Genomic DNA, 17,727 nt, shown 5'->3' on the forward strand with positions numbered 1-17,727 from the left:
TCCCCATTTAGAATAGTTTGGAATCTCTAATAATAAGCAATCAGCAGATATGAGCATCTGCCACCAGGGAAGTCGAACAAGTACAAATACTAACGGGAAAGAAAACATTGTTATACCTGCTCTAGTTGATGAACCTGAAATGTCTGCATCACAGACAAGGAAACTTAAGGCAGTCTGCCAGAGATGGGCAACAAAGGTGCTGATCAAGCTAATGATCATCTTTGTTGTGGCACTGATGATTCTAGTGAGGAGCAACTAGATGCAACTGATGAAGTTGATTTTAACCTATCAACTTTAATCTCTGCTTTTGCAAACAACAACATCACACATAGATTATGTTGGTTGATTAAGTTTTATAAGAGCAATTCTGCCAGTACAAATCACTACATAATATGCCCATTGCGAAGGATTACTGCGGACTTGGAGCTCTCTCCAATGCTGTATTAGGTTAAAATTTGTTTATTTTATAAATTATCAGGTTAAAACTTGTAATGTGTTTACCGTTGAAAAGTTACGAATGAACAGTGAACTATTTATGAGAACCATTTCTGAAATATCAACAATTTATTGTTGCTAATGGTGCCTATTCTCATGAATGATTTCAGTTTTGATTCCATTGTTGCTGATGGTGCAAAGTGAACCTAACTTCACTTGCTTTCTCAGGTTGATGGCTACATCAAGATTGCAACGCAGTGTACTACGCTGTTGATATTTCAGAGTTCATGCAAACGGAATAATAATGAAACATAATTTGTGAATAAGTAAAATATAACGCTGTAAGCAATCCATTGTACTACTCATGCAAACGGAATAATAATCCAAACCAAATACATTGTACTGCGCTTTCAAGGAACAAATGTTGAATCAATAAATTCACATACATTTTGTGAATAAGTAAAATATAATGTTGTGTTAACATTGTAATACATTGCAATAACATTGTAATAATATTGTCATAACTCTTCTGTATTCCCCCCTTAATTCTCTTGTAGCTTCTCCTCTGAAAACTGCAATAGCTCTCCAACAGTGTTCACACCCAAATCACTTTGTAAAGAACTCCCAAGCTTTCCTCCAAGCTGTTTCTGAACACCATGTTTTCTTTGGCAGTAAGCACTGCAGTTCACAAGAACTTACCAGCAGCACAATTTTGAACAGAGAGAAGAATACAAAAATATATTAATGTCATATTTCCACTTATCTTTCCTTTTTGCAGCTAAGAGCAAAATGACAGTCGGCTGATGTATACAACAAAATGATTTGTATCTCTAACTCAAGATAGAAGAATAAAATTGAAATAAAAACTCACATTTTCTTAATTGGCAAGGATTCGAGTAATCCTTTGACAGATGATAGGGGCCACAACAGTTTGTGTGCAGGTTTATTCATAGCACTTGCAAGTTTGGCCAGCATCTGCCAACAAAGTCATAGCTAAAGTACTGACAAAAAAATTCATCTGTTCCATTTAGGAAGATTTTAAAAATTGACCACTACCTACCTTATTATGAGCAATCCCATCAGAACAAGTAAATTCAGTCTCCCTCAACTACAACATCCTAAGTTCTGCAACAATCATGGCCCCACAAGCTAATAATTTATCATGGTGATCAGCCCAAAACTCCTACAAAGCCACTCCATCACAAATTAAGGAACATCACTTCCTTCATGAGTTTTAAAATCCATTTTAGAGTAACGATTGAAGCTGATACAAATGCAGCAAGTTCAGAACTAAGTGACTCACCATATGATTTAGAGGAAACCTAAATATAGGAAAAATAACCTCAATATGATACTTTCCAGGTATTAAATAAAAAACTAGAATTCTGATGAAAATCACCAAATTCCGAGAATAGGCAAGTTTTGGCCTTTGGGGAGAACCCATAGTTATACCTTTAAACCCCTTAAGTCTGGCTGTTTCTGCTGCTCGACCACAAATATTAACATAAAACATAGTTAGATGGGGTAAAATTATGATCCCTGCCATGACTAACAAGAGATAACCATCAGAGATCAGAAACCATCAATAACACAAACATGATATACTTTTTTACTTACTTTTGATCATCTTCTGGCCTGGCCAATCTATATTCTACACAATAGATGGCATCCCTCACCTGTGACATTAGCATTGAAGAAAACCAATAGGAAACAAAAGTTCCATATGTGCTCACTGCTCACCAATCTACACCCAATTAGTACAAATTAATTAAAATAAAAATAACTTACAAGATTATCAAAATTAAATACATGCCTGCTAATGCTGCTCTTCTCCAACTGAAACTATTGCAAAGAAGTACACATTCCAAATAAGAAGTTAGAAAGTATATAAAAAAATATTACTCTGAAGAATGAAATAATATATAATTATAAAATATATAGATATATATCTCTATTTATACACAGATTTACTGGTTATTGCCACAACAAATGGGTGTATGCCCAATCTTTCCTTACCCTTCTTTAGTCAAATGTTCATACAGTAAATTTTGAAATGAGAATGGAAAGAACCCAAAACTCTGCATGTTGCCTGTCATCAAAGACACAAAAACAGCAACGTAGAAAATCATGCTACCAAAAACCAGGTGCTTGGCATACTAGTTGGCTCATGGTAACAAAACACCCCACCTCTCCAACAGGTACAAAAAATTACCCGTTGCATCTCCACAAAAAATCTTACCATTGGCATATTCACCAAGTACACCAAAACTACACCAAGAGGTACAAAAATGCGTTTTGAATAACTACTACCTTTCCCTCTCAAAGAGATACAAAAATTACACCGGAAGCATATTGACAAACTACACCAAACCCTCTCCAACAGGAAATAAAAAGAAACACTTTGCATATTTTCAAACTACACCCAACCCTCTCCAAGAGGAACCAACCCTCTCCAAGAGGAAAAAAAAAGAAACACTCTGCTATTTTTCAAACGACACCCAACCCTATCCAAGAGGAACAAAAATGAAACACATGTTAAGACAAACTACACCATGGCCATTGCCAACAGACACAAAAACAGCAACTCAATCATGGCGGCAGATCTGAGAAATACAATCAATGAGAACTACAAGTATCTAAAAGAAGGCTTTAGATATTTGTACCATTCTCTGGTCGGCTTACAATCTGGTGGTTTTCGGGGTCAAAATAACATAAATTGCTCAATATAAATAAATGGTCAAAATAGAGCTCTGTATATCCCTGTGTATGAACTCAATGAAGCTTTTTAAAATATTCTTACAGTGCTGATAGTTTCCGCCTCAGAAAGGCATAGCCCTCTGGTCTCAGGCATGTGATAATGGCCTTGGTCAAGAAAGAAAAAAGAAATACATGCCAACTTTATTTTTAAAAAAATGGACATTGATGAAAATGTCAATTGACAGATAATACCAGTTGGTAGACGTGAGATAATGTGCTGTACCTTTTACATTAAACAACATGAAAGCAAGAACAAATCCCGATAGTGGGGCCACTGCAAGAGATTAAACAAATAGGCAAAATTAGATGTTAGTGATCAGAAAGGAATCCCCTTTAGAGAAAAATCAACAGAAACAATCATGCAAAATAATACTAAACGGAAAAAAAAAAAAAAATGTGACTCAGGTAAAATGACCTAGGGCCCCCAGAGTCAAGTTAATCCCCGAACTCCCAAATTCCAGCTTGTCCTTAAAAAAACAGAAAAACTCCTGCTGGAACAAATACATATATACAACCATAAATAAATGGAAAGTTGGTAGTGTCCCCATGTAATCCTGTTCCCCCTTGCCCTCCGTGAGAGTTCAATGAAAGTTCTCAAAAACTTCTAGCCTTAAATGATATTATTCTAGGAATTGTATCTGGAGTAAGCTTTTGAGACAATTATGAAGAAAGTAGAGCAGCTTGTTTAACCAATGAACCCATAGGATAAAAAAAATTATGAATGCTTACTTGGTCATTTTGTCCTGGAGGAAAATCAATATTCGATTTTGATCTCATTTGCACAATTCAATAATGTTGCTTAGACCTCCATGAGGAGATAAGAGGTCCCGATATGTGAACAGAAACTAACAACAAAATTATTCAAACAAGGCGTGGCAATGGAAGTAATGGGCTTTAAAATATTAGCTACCTCACACCAACAATCATTTGGAATTCTTCTTCCATTGAGCGAATCATATAGGCATGAAAATCGTATTTTAGTGTGAGATTGTGGTTCTGCAATGAATAAGGAGAAACATAAATCAATATTCGTAAAGCAGTAGGCATAAAAGCGTGATCTTTTGAAATTAAGTGATAAACCATGAATATTTTAAAAAGGCATACAAATTCAAATCGAATGAACTACCAAACCACATCAATTAAAAAGTAACATACTCTAAATAATGTAGGATCCTTGAATGAGAGTCAGAAAGATGGGTAATGTCCTGTTATCTAATAGAATAATTTAATCTACATGTGGGGAACTGCTAAAAATGACTGTCATTCAATTATACTAATTACCTCTTCAGAGCTTACCAGTTAATGCATATTGCCATGACAAATATGAAGCGGTGCAACTGCTCAAGACCATAAATAAATGAAACAAATGCCAGGTGTAGGACGGGAGGTCAGAGACCAAGTTTTATGCAGGATCTTATATATTAGTGCCTTTAATAGGAAGACTGATAAAGATGTTCAAAGCTGGTGTAAGGAGCAATGCAGGACACCAAAAGAATAATGCTATGTTTAAGGTGTAGGATGGATTAAAATGATTGGCATAAAAACAAGCCTACTAGCAATGATATTCTGAGGTGTATATATATGCTGCAAACCATTTTCATGAAACCAAGCAAAAAACAGAAATGTCTACAAAAAATTGAACATAAGAACACTAATATACATGAATGATGAAATGCCTTTGAGCTCATAGAAAGTATATGGCATCACGGGCATATGTAAAACCATCCAAACGGCATATCACTAACCAATCACATTTTTTCCCTTTTGGCTTTCTTGTAAAAGAGAGAGTTGAATGGCATGATCTATATCTTCATTTGCACTCTCTGGCCATTTATCCTACATTTTCCCCACTGAAACATGTTAAAAGAAGGACCATATTAAAAGAGAGAGTTGAATGGCATGATCTATATCTTCATAAAGCATTGATCAAGCGAAGAAGTAGCGAAATTATATTCAAGAGGCAACAGAAGCTTAAGATATTTCTGAGTGTCTGTGTGGTTATATAAATCTGAAGTATTCACTGAAAACATCAAGCCAAAGTACATTCCTTAATGAGAAAAAGGCCCGATTCCATGCTTCTTAGATATGGAGACATTATAAGCAATTATTTGTGTGCGTGCGCACATGTGAATAAATACCAGTTATTCATGAGAAGGAAAATCGCATAGATATGCACGTGATTCCCATTTTTGATGATCAGCAAATATAAATTGGAAGAAGATCTTCCATTGTCCAACCAATTCAATATATGGGCAAAGGAAAAGGCAAATGGTTCGAAACAATCTAGAGGATAATAGACTAACTAGAATTGCATGTGCTCTACTCCGATTATGTCTCCAAGCAAATTGATATACTGCATTTGACAATCAAATATTAAAATAGTCACCTATTAAATCATTCAAAATAGAAAGACTGCATCATTTTCAAATTGGTAAATATTAAATTAGTGTGCCTTTTTGTACATGACAAGTGTAACATGGAGGCTCCAGGCTAGTAGAAATTTCTTCAAAAATTAACTGTTTTTGAATGAATTATTGGTTACCACTATGGAGGACTAAAGCACCTACAAAGGCTGCATTTTTTGTCTGGACGGCAGCTCTAGGGAAGATCTTGACCATTGAGAATCTTAGAAGACGCGGCCTTATTATTACGAACTGGTGTTGTTTGTGCAGAAATAGTGGTGAATCGGTGGACCATTTACTACTACATTGTGAGTTTGCCCAAGATATTTGGACTTATTTTCTTAGTAGAATGGGTATAGCATGGGTGATGCCGGGTAGGGTGGTTGATTTGTTAGCAAGCTGGAGAGGGATCACAGGGACACTACAGATTGCAGCCGTGTGGAAGATGGTTCCTATATGTATTTTCTGGTGTATTTGGAATGAAAGAAACGAGAGACTCTTTGAGGACCATGAACGTTCCTTGGAAGAGTTTAGGAATTTTTTCTGGAAGACTTTGTTTTTGTGGGCCATTGCTATTGATTGGAATGGTCGCAGCTTCCATGATTTCCTTGTAACTGTTCCTAGTGCTTAAATAGGTGTAATCACATGTATACTTCTAGTGTACTTGGGCTATGCCTACTTTTATTAATGAAATAACTTATTACTTATCAAAAAAAAAAAAAAATTATTGGTTACCATAGCGAAAGGAACTGGAGCTCACCAGCCCTATTAAAGGATGTAAATCTTGAATTTGTAAACACCAGTTCATTCCACACCGGCATAGATTCAAATGAAAAGAAAAAGGAAACAAAAGGCTGAGCAAATTTAAAAATGTACCCAAAACAAACAAAGGGCCAGCTCATGCTACACCGGCATAGATTCAAATGCAAAGCAAAAAGAAACAAAGTTTGAGCAAAGTTAAAAAACGGACACACAAAAGCTAGGAAGGAAATTACCAACTTGTTGCCAATAGAAAAATTTAAAGTGTGGTTGATGGAACCATGCATATACCAATATGTAATAACACTGTCATAATTCAACTAAGTGCAAATTTTGGTTTTCACCCTTTATTCAACCTAAACTAACGTCATATTTACCATACTGTTGCAAACAATTGTTGGAAACTGGAACAAGATCATACAGATCTTAAGTTATTAGATCCCTCCAATACTAACTTTTCCTAAAGTGATCCTACATATCGTAAAATAACACTATGGCTCTTCTACTACCTTCCTTCTTTGTTATTATCTATGTATTTTAAGCACATTAACCAAAGGACACAGATTCTGAACTTGAGTTAATTCTGTAGGTGTTTTATAATGAATTTATCTATCAGAATAAAAAGACAGATTTTTATTTTTTATTTGGACATTGTCAGACCCTTGTAATTCTGCATGCTGTTCATTTTTAGCAGGTGAAAGTTAAGGCCAAAATTCAATTTGATGTAGGAATCCTAACATAGGCATATAGAGAAATAGATTATCAAAGTATAAAACATATGCTTCTGTAGGGTATATAAGTCGGAAACAAACAGACCTTTCATTCTTAAGCTATTAAATTTTTTTATTACTCATCAACCTTGCAGAATATTGTAAAGCAAACAAAGAAAATCATTAAACAAAATTATAAGAAATATGGAGGTAATTATGGCAGAGTGGGCCAATCTTGTCTGACAGTAACATTGAGGAACGGGATTCTTTTTTATTTCGAATGATTTATTCTATCTAAGTTAATATAAGTTCTTATTTGATATATATAAGATATTGAGAAGGTTAACAGTTGGACTAATCAAGTATAACAACAGATCTCAAATAAGAAGAAAGTTTATTAACACTATATACAAGACACCAAAATTTCATAACTAGGGCAATTCATCTATCCAAAAAGGAACTGAAGCAACTTCATTTTCTTTTTCCATTTTTTATTGTGATGTTTGCTTTTATTCTTTTCATTCATTTGTAAGTAAATTAGTGTAATGGGATAAAGAGGGGCCTTTGTACCAGAAGAATGTAGATCTGAATCCAGAGAGGACCCAACAAGAATCTCATACTAAAACCAGTTTATTTGGTCTTGAATCTTCTGAGAATGTGTAGGTCTGGGCTTCAACGGTCTTGCTAATTAAATGTTCATCACGGTTTCTTATCCTTGCCTTTTAAAGCAATGATCAGCAGTAGAATGAATCTTTCCACTTTTCACTCACTTCAAATGCAGCAAAAGAGATAAGATCAACTAAGAAAAGTGCACTAAAAAAGGACTAATATTTTGCTGTGAAGGAGATTTTGGCATGTGTGTCAGAACTGTTGTGGAAAAGGTGTTAGTTATTAACACAGTGCATGATTATATTCAGTCACTGTTCTGTATCTTTAAGTGTGAAGTTAAAAGATACATGTGGCCACCTTCGAAGTTCCAGAATGCTTGACTTGGGATACTTGCCTCTGTTTTTTAGACCACTCAAACTACCAATGACACTTGGAAAACTATACCTACCACGTCATAAAGTAAGGCACCAGTTTGCCACTGAGTACTGAGAACCTTTGCTAGGGAATATTCACAAGAAAAGGGGCGGCCTAACTTATTAAGGGTGTGTATGAATGCAGTTGTTAAATCAAATAAGCATTTATGTCATTCATTCATTCTGCCAGTAGATTTCTTTTCTGAGACAGGTAGTTACTTATGTATAGAAATTAGAATAGGAGCAGGAAGTTCTCATCCTATGAGAAACAGTCATCCATCAAAATAAACTTTGAGGCAACATTTTTTTTTTATGTAAACCCCAGAATCTCAAGCAAAAAATAAACTAGAAATACATGCACCTTAAAAAGTATATGGTGTCTTGCTTAAAGACATTGCTAATTTTCTGATGTTGGAAAATCAAACTTCAAAGAAAGGTGCATTGTATTCAATCATCAAAAGCACCTCAACTGAAGCATTTAATCAGTGCCAGGTTGACTGAATGGTACTCATAGATATGCAAATATTATGGATGATGAGATTCTAAAGAACAAAAGAAATTCTAACCCTCACAACTTCCCTCAGAACCCAACAATGGGGTCAATGAGCAAAGATTGCCTCATGAAGGATCACCATCCAGAGGTCAATGGAATATGGGCCTAAAACTGTGCTGAAATTACAGATGGAACCACTTCTGCTCCGCGAGATAGATAGATTGTTCGCATTTGCCTGAAATTACAGATCAAACACCTTCCCTGCGCCTATTATTACTTCCGCAAACTCTCATTTCATTTTACAGCAATCCTTATTACATTGCAGCTTTTTCCCATTTCTCATTTCATTACAACAAAATTCACAAGTTACACGGAATTACAAGGAGGTCCATAACAAAACACAGAGCAAACAAATTGCTACAACCAGGGACAGTCTTGAAAAGAGAGGGAGAAGGGGGAGGGCGTTTGAAGAGCTGGTGGTGTGACATTAAAATCTTCTCTAAGTGACTCTGATTCCTCTGTTTCAGGGTGAGAGAAAGAGAGAGAGAAGAGACCAGTTAAGGACCCTAATTTTCTGGAAAATTATCCATGCCCTAAGCATACCCATCTCAGAAACACACAAAAATCACATCTCGATGTACACATGAAGAACATAGCATGTATGAACAGGAAAATGGTAGTACAATATTTACCTAGCAAACCATTTGGCGAAACAGAGCACTCGGTCCCGTCGCTGGTTTGGTCCGTTCAATCAGCTCGCGGGGAGCGGCGGCGCTGGGCAGACTAACGAGCGTTGCGAGTTGGCCCTGAACCGAGAGATGTCGTCGCGAGGTGGCGCTGGCAAGAGGAAGCCGACGGACGCGGGTTCGTGGCGAGGAAGGAGGTTCGCGGGATTGAAACCTTGTTTGCTCCGTTCAACGAGCTCGAGGAACAGTGGAGGCGCTGGGCAGACGGAGGAGCGCCGCTCGGTGGCACTGACGAGAGAGATGGCGTCGCCGGGAGGAGCTGGGTTGCGGGAGCAGACGCGGGTTACGATGGAGCATCTCTTTCGCGGGATGAACTCGAATGGGATGAAAATCTTATAGATTTGCGAATTCGATCAAAACGTGCGTTTTGATTTAAAAAAAAAAAACAAAAAACCACAAGCATCCACGTAGCATTGTGTGCACCCACGGTGGATGCTATGTAGAAGAGAATTAACAAACAGATTAAAGAAAGTTAGATGCCCCACGGCCCCCACCCTTTTTATTGGCCAACTAATTTTCTCCGACACCTATACGCCTGACGCCCCACCTGTTTGTTCCTCGTACTCAGCGAACTTGGTCGAGTGTAAAGTTGTAAACAACACCAGCCGGTGCGGAGGAACTGTACACAGTCACAGACATAGTTACACGAGTGCACAAAAGAAAGTTGGATGGCCATATTTACATCCTCTATATCCTTCGAATGTAGACACGAGGAGGAATTAGGTGAGGGTTTGAACTACAGCTGCGAGGTGAAGTGAGTCCCAATATGAAAATGAGGGAATTGGACATGTCCAGGAACAAAGATATATTCTTGCTCCCAGTCCCAGAAGAGCTCGGGTTCTTATTGCTGTATATTGCTGGTCACCATGGCCGTGGATGAGTTATACTCTGATCAACAACCTCTTCTTCTTTCCAACGGAGGTCATGATAACGAGTACAAGATCAAGGAAATGCGCATCTTCTTATCATTGGCCAAATGGGTTCTCAAATTCACTATGTGGGTCGTGTTCGTTGCATGGGTTGCTCTCTTTTTCCTCGTTCCCACAGACTTCGGGACCGGCCTCTACGATGTCTGGGTCAGTGCTACCAGTGGAACTCTGTTCGGGGAGACAGGTACTTGTTTAGTGTTTTTATAATGGTATCACACTCTGCACATCACTTAAAAAATATATGATTTTACTATTTTATCTTCATATTTCATATTTAATAAAACACGAGGATAAAAGAATAAATTCATATATTTTTAAGTAGTATACAGGAGTGTGAGGCTTATGTATATAATTTTTCTTTTATAATTTTGTCATTTTATAAAAGTACAATTTAAAAAGAAATCAAAATGTTTGCAATGACGTGATAGTGACGATAAGTTGAGATCTGTTTGAACAATAAAATGAAATAAATTAATTTTAAATAATTAAATAAAATATTATTTTTTAATATTATCATTATTTTAAAATTTTAAAAAATTAAACTGTCTATTATATTTTATATAAAAATTTAAAAAATTATAAAAATAAAATAAATTTTATTTAAAAATTATAAAAATAAAATAAATTAAAACAAAATAAGATAGAATAAAATGAAACATTCATACTGTTCAAATTGGCGTTAACTTCTTCCCCGATTTTCAGCCCATCCGGCATCCATGTCCATCTAAAGCACTAGAACCAAAATCCCCATTATTGAGTTATAAAATTTCTTTTATGCTTTTCATTAAAGATTTCACCATCACATTCATGCTTAGTGGTCTAAAGAGTTTGCCACGATGTATTTTTTAGGGAGCGTCTTGCTGTTATACAGTGGCCCCATTATTATTATCGCCTTTCTTGCTGTTCCATATCTTCTCGTCTCTGGGGAAGAGCAAGAGAAAGAACAACTACAAGAGTAAGTGATTCTTTTGCACTTTTACAAGTTCTTATTGTATTTGTGTTACTTACAGACCAGATTATTGGAACTGGGATAACCAAAAACAGAGGCATTCACCCAATGTTTGTTTAAATTCTAATACTTCCAAAAACATAATCTATTACAGGAAAAGGCCTCCAAGATTCCGACTGTGGACTTTTCCAGTTCTGGTGGATGGACCATTTGGGGTCGTTTCCGCTGCCGAATTGATTGGCATTGTCCTCTTTGTTATGTTTGTTCTCTGGGCTGTTTATGCCTATACGGTAGTGAATTTTGAAATTTTGCCTAGCTATGGTGACTTGACCCTCGAAGAAAAGAGGTACGATATTATTTTTTGGGTTTGGTTGGGTATTAGTATGTATTAGAAGTGACATGCTTTAACTAGGCAATATCAGGCGTGTTCCAAATAAATCTGATTTCCCCTATTTTTCAGGTTGTTTATGTTGCAGATGTCAGCATATACTTTTGGTTTGATTGCATTATCTTGCTTGGCTTTTCTCTTTCTCCCAATCGCGAGGGGGTCGATTCTCCTCCGCCTTGTGGATATACCTTTCGAGCATGCCACCAGATATCATGTTTGGTTGGGAAATCTCACAATGTTCCTCCTTACCCTTCATGGACTTTGCTACATGATTTTATGGGCGATACGGGGCATCATACCATCTGAAGTGAGTGCTCATACTGAATTATTTATTGCCTTTGCAGATAGAAACTGTGTTACAAATTTATCACTGTTTTTATTTGTATACATATTTCTCAAATTAATTTTATAGTCCTCTTACTTGTTAAACATTGTTGAGACAACTTTATGATGCTTCTGATAAAAAACTAAGGCCCTGTTTGGATTTACAGCTAATCTCAACTCATCTCATTTAATTATTATAATTTTTTTAAATTTTTACATAAAATATAATAAATAAATTAACTTTTTCGAATCATGAAACAATAATAATATTAAAAAATTATATTCTAACAATATTTTATTTAACTTTAAATTTTTATCTCAATTCATTATCTAAACCTCACCTAAAGTAACATGTACCAAGAAAAGACAAAAATTAGTGGTTATAAGGAAGACCAAAAGTAATTGTTATACCTTTTTCTAACACCTATGACATTATCTCTATGAAAATGCAAACACGTGCTCTTTTTTTATTTTTATTTTTACACTACTTTATTCCTTAAGTAATTATTGTGTTTAAACATGCTAATTCCTAAATTATAACTAAGTTTCTTCTTTTTTGTGCTTTTGACTTTGATCTAATCAGTCTTTTTTATTAGTTTTCCTTTAAGAATCGATTAAAACGCCACTCAGTAGAAAGGACCAAATGCATGTCATTTAAAAAATAAAAAAATAAAAAAATTAATTAAGCAACAAAAGAATTCAGAAAAAGACAAACATACTGCCAGGGCTGGCACCATGCTCCGCTTGGGTGGTCGTCCAAGGCTTGGCTTGGGTTGCACAACCCAGGCCGATGACTAGGTCTTCAACTAGTCTCTGTCTACCTCTTTTTTCTTTTTAATTATTCTTTTGTTTTTTAAATGTTCTGTTTTTTATATTTATTTTTTCTTACAATGACATGTGGCACTTAATTAGTGATTAGTTTTGACGTGACATTTTAATGAATTATTAACGAAAGAGAAATGTTATGAGGAAGCCTTACACCACACACCTCCACTTAACTAACATGTAATTTTTCATTTTTGTTCTTATATTTAAAGATACATATTTAAGCATTAAAATAGAATGACAAAAATGAAATAACACATGTTGATTAAGTAGATGTGTGTGGTGTAAGATTTCTATGTAGAATTTCTCTTTGACTGATTTGAAAAAAGTTGAAAACACAAGGATTTAAAAGTTCAAAATTAAAGTTTAGGGACTAACCTGCCTCTTAAAAGAAAAATCACAAAAACTGTTTTAGTATATAATCCCTTTAATTTTGGTATACCGAATATTTCAAACATGAGGCTGTATGATACATTTTAACAGATAATGGGCTTGGTCGAATAAATTGTTTTGGCATGTTCGTGACTCATGCACTACAGGTTGAATTTAACCCTTTTTTTTTGTCCTTTTTAGTTATGTGCTTCTTTCTACACTGATTGACAAAGATTTGGTGGGGCTGACATGAATTTTTTGTTTATTTATAACAACTCATGCTCTTGGGATGCAAGACTGAACTATTTTTCTGCGTTTTACCCCACTAAGTAGTGAACGAAAAATGTTGACTTCAATAATTGAACTAGACAAAAAATGAAAAGACAAACTGGCATCAAAATTTCTTTAACGAAATTTTCTTGTTTCTTCTTGTTATCTCTATCTGACTTCTTATTATTCTTCCTTGAGAAATCGGAAGAAACATGGAAACAAAGAAAGTTCTCTTTAACAATTTTTTTTCTTAACTTTTTGGTTCATGCAGATAATTGAGTGGAAAAGTGATGGTGGAGCGAACCTTGCCGGGGTTATCTGTTATGTATTTGGTCTATTGATATGGGTGACAACACTTCCTCCTGTGAGGAAGCGATATTTTGAGCTTTTCTTCTATACACATCAACTCTACGTACTTTTTGTCATTTTCCTGGCTTTGCATATTGGTGATACGAATTTTAGCAAAGTTTTTGGGGGAATATTTCTGTTCATGCTTGATCGCTTTTTAAGGTTCTGCCAATCACGTATGACTGTCAACATAGTTTCGATGAAAAGCCTTCCGTGTGGAACAGTGAAATTGGTGCTTTCCAAACCTGGAAGTAAGATTAGTTCAACAATTTGTTGTTTTATTGTGTTCTGGTTTTGAGCAAAAATCTTAGAGCTTCCTCTTTGATTATGTAGACTTGCGGTACAATGCCCTCAGTTTCATCTTCCTACGAGTGCGGGAAATATCTTGGCTACAATGGCATCCTTTCAGTGTTTCATCAAGTCCATTGGATGGTAAGTATCATCTTTCTGTGCTCATAAAGGCTTTTGGTGACTGGACATCAATGCTAAGTCGGAAAGTCTCAAATATCACTGAGGATTCTCAAATAGAGTTGCCTTTACTACCTCCCGGTCAGATTATGGCTTCTGTTGAGGGGCCTTATGGCCATGAATCACCATATCACTTGATGTGAGTACTCTGTTCATCATATGCTTGTGTTTGTGCAATCATAATTGATACCTTAGTAAATGTCTAATGCATGTTCCTTTCTCTTGATGGGGGGGTAATGATGATTCATCAGGACACCCGTATTTTTTTCATACCAACCATAATTTTAATGGAAAACTCAAATTGGCAGCACATTTAGGGCTTGTTTGGATTCGCAAGTCATCTCAGCTCATCTCAACTCATCTCAACTCATCTCACTACTATTCATTACTATTCAACAACTTTAACTCACAAATTTCACTACTATTCACAACTCATCTCATTACTATTCACAATCCATCTCAACTCATTTCAACTCATCTCAAGTCATCTCAACTCATATTCGAATCCAAACATCTCCTTATAGTTTGGGCAAGTTTGCTGTAGTTTTTGAATAGAGCTTGAATGTTACTGCCAGTATTCTATCCATTCCATTTTCTATCGGTGGATTTTACTAAATTATCCTTTATTTCTATTGAAAGATGTACTGTGCATTTTTTAACAGGTTAACAACTTTTGTCCTCTTAGGTATGAAAAGCTTGTACTGGTTGCAGGAGGTAGTGGGATCTCTCCATTTTTAGCTATATTGAGTGATTTTCTCCATCGTACTAAGGATAAAAAAACTTGTGTACCAAGAAATGTTTTACTTGTTTGGGCCGTGAAGAGGTCGAATGAGCTATCTCTTTTTTCCTCTACTGGTGTGGAGTCAATCTGTTCATTTTTCTCTGATAAATTGAATATCGAAGTTCAAATGTATGTCACTAGAGAATCAGAGCCTTCATTGGTAAGTTAAAAGTCTCCTGTTTCTTATCTTATATGTGCTGTCATTTTTCACGATCAAGATCATCTCTTCAGTCTAGATTTGACTGTTGCTGATGCAGGAGGAGGGTAATATCTACAAGGCTACAAGCTCTTCTGTTTCCTCAATGGGAGGGGGTATTTCAGCCTTGGTTGGCACTGGAAATAAGATATGGGTTGGATGCTATGTTATTATATCTACAATTGGCTTCGTTATCTCTTTGAGTTTGTTAGACATCTATTACATAAATCCTTTTAGTATATCATATTGGTGGTACAAAGGCCTTCTTTTTGTAGCATGCATGGTTGTCAGTGTTTTCATCTATGGGGGCATTGTGGTTGGTTTATGGCATCTTTGGGATAAAAGGACCTTAGTGAGGGAGGAAAGTCAGGAAGATGGGGTAAAGACTGACATGATGCGGCTTAATGAAGTATTCACAGAAAAGAACTTATACCAGGAAACTCTTGCTAGTTCATATCCAGTTCGGTATGGTTGCAGACCAGACTTCAAAGGTATGTTTCCAAATTTTTATGGCAGAAGGTAGTTATTATTATTTTAATAATAAACAGGTTTCATGTCAAATATCAAGTAGGGTGGCTCCTTAGGGAGCGGGGCTTATTTATTCTAACAGACACATATTTCTCTGATACTTGAAAGCCAAGCTATTGATTAAAATGTCAGTAACATTAAATATTTTCTTCAGAATGGATGTCAGATTCTACTGTATAAATTGCAAATACAATTATTTATTTCTGTAACGGCTAATGAGCTTGAGAAGTTAAAAGAAAAATGTTCGTATTTGCATCTTTGCATATATGAGTTCATGGTTTAAGGTTTAATCACAAAACTGACGAGGTTGGATTAGGAGAAATGAACAAGCTGAATTTCTTATTCTTTCATGGTCTAAACCAGATGCTGCCAGATTAAACAGCATTGAGGACAGTGCCTATGTCATGCAAAATTTTGGGTACATATCAAAAAAGAGAAATGATACTTGCAGTCGTGAGTGTGCAAGCGTCGTGCAGTCACTTTGAAAAAAGTGAATAAATACGGGACCCACATGAAAAGAAATTAATTTTTTAATAGTGGACCCCACTCTTTTTCAAAGTGACTGCACGACGCTTACACACTCCACGACTGTACGTAACAATACTCATAAAAAAAAAATTGGAGTAAATATGAGAAGGAAATCAGGTAGGAAGAAAAATGAAGGAAGAATAGGGCAACTTGATTCATCCACTAATTAAGGTCTTTTAGTATTTGACTTTTTGTCGATACTATATTCACAGATATCACCTTACATCACAAGTTCATGCGCTTAACACTTCTTTTTAGCCCTGGGCATATATGGTTTCATGCTTATAGTGTTGAGAAGCTGATTTTACCTCAGTGGTTTGCAATATCAAAATTGCAATCTGTCACAACATGCGTGACAATGTTTTCCTTTCTACAGTGTTCTTAATATTTGTTGAAATGGAAATTCCGCTTCAATAAATAGCAAGTATGTTTGGTACTAGATTGCTGCTTTCTGAACATTTGAAATTTGTAAATCTTATGTCAAAACCCACATGGGCTTTCATCTGATTTACAAGGTACCGACTGTTTTCTTGACTTCATATTTATTTTTGCTTGCAGAAATTTTTGGATCAGTATCAGCTCGTTGGGGCTCTGTTGATGTGGGTGTCGTTGTGTGCGGTCCCCAAACTCTCCTTTCAAGTGTAGCTAAAGAGTGTAGGTCGCAGAATTTGAAAAGAAGAAACTATGATCCGATCTTCCACTTCAACAGCCATAGTTTCTATTTGTAGGGTTATAGTCAAGACTTTTCTCTTAGCATATTTATAGGCTTGATACGCTTTGAATTTCTTGTACTTAAATGGCTTGGGTCTGCTGAAAACAATGATTGATATTCTGATATCGGACGAGTGGAAATTTTCTAATGCTAGGTTATCTCATCAATGCATACCCATAGTTTCCATCTTCCAAAGATGCATATACGTCAAGCGCTGATAATTCTATTACTTAGCAAATGATAATCCCTTATATACTTGATTAATCTATGAAGTCAGCCTTAGGATCGGAAGAATGGAAACAAAAAAAACCAAGCCGATCAACAGGAGTCAACTTGACACTAGATGTACATATGAGATAGTTTGGGGGCAACGGAATATTTTTAATGAATAGTATTGTTATGTTTATCAATCAAAGCGTTGGCCATGTGCAGTACCATATGGGTTTAGGGTAATTGTAACACTCCCTTCCCTTGGGTTAAAAACGTCACGCACTTATGTAAATAAAGTTAGAGACTTGTATAATTAAATACAAACATTGTTAATCTCATAAAAGAGTTGATAAAATAAACCATGTTTAAAACATAATCAGAGCTTACCAAATCAATTAAACTGGAAAAGACAATCACAAAATAAAAGTTAACTAAAGCTTATCAGTCTAGTCCTCCTAAGTCTGGCCTACCTGCTCATGCTCATCATCATCCTCACTTGAGTAGTTAAAAACATGAAACAAAACTAAAATAAGTCAATGACTTAGTAAGAAATCCATCACAACGTAAGTATAATA

The 17,727-nt window shown here is 35.7% G+C and overlaps 1 protein-coding gene and 1 long non-coding RNA gene across 13 annotated transcripts; one reads left to right on the forward strand and one right to left on the reverse strand.

Annotated features, from left to right (window-relative positions):
* Positions 1-767: 767 nt before the first annotated feature.
* LOC109000921 lies at positions 768-9,713 on the reverse strand. 12 transcript variants are annotated; one of them, XR_004801946.1, is made up of 8 exons: positions 9,271-9,705; positions 4,938-5,042; positions 4,103-4,188; positions 2,053-3,466; positions 1,888-1,917; positions 1,496-1,757; positions 1,307-1,410; positions 768-1,129 (listed from the first exon to the last, which is right to left on the reverse strand). It is a non-coding gene; the product is annotated as an uncharacterized LOC109000921 (long non-coding RNA). The 12 variants fall into 12 exon arrangements; XR_004801947.1 differs by having other exon boundaries at positions 1,496-1,699; positions 9,271-9,704; XR_004801944.1 differs by having other exon boundaries at positions 1,888-3,466; positions 9,271-9,706.
* Positions 9,714-9,831: 118 nt separating this feature from the next.
* On the forward strand, positions 9,832-17,143 carry LOC109000920 (ferric reduction oxidase 7, chloroplastic-like). The gene is made up of 9 exons (XM_018977983.2): positions 9,832-10,437; positions 11,103-11,208; positions 11,357-11,548; positions 11,663-11,897; positions 13,653-13,980; positions 14,063-14,336; positions 14,883-15,138; positions 15,236-15,665; positions 16,789-17,143. The coding sequence occupies exons 1-9, from the start codon at positions 10,191-10,193 to the stop codon at positions 16,956-16,958; spliced, it is 2,238 nt and encodes a 745-aa protein (XP_018833528.1). The 5' UTR covers positions 9,832-10,190; the 3' UTR covers positions 16,959-17,143.
* The last annotated feature ends 584 nt before the right edge of the window (positions 17,144-17,727 follow it).

This window comes from Juglans regia, chromosome 7 (genome assembly GCF_001411555.2).
Source record: "Juglans regia cultivar Chandler chromosome 7, Walnut 2.0, whole genome shotgun sequence".
Lineage (NCBI taxonomy): Eukaryota > Viridiplantae > Streptophyta > Magnoliopsida > Fagales > Juglandaceae > Juglans > Juglans regia.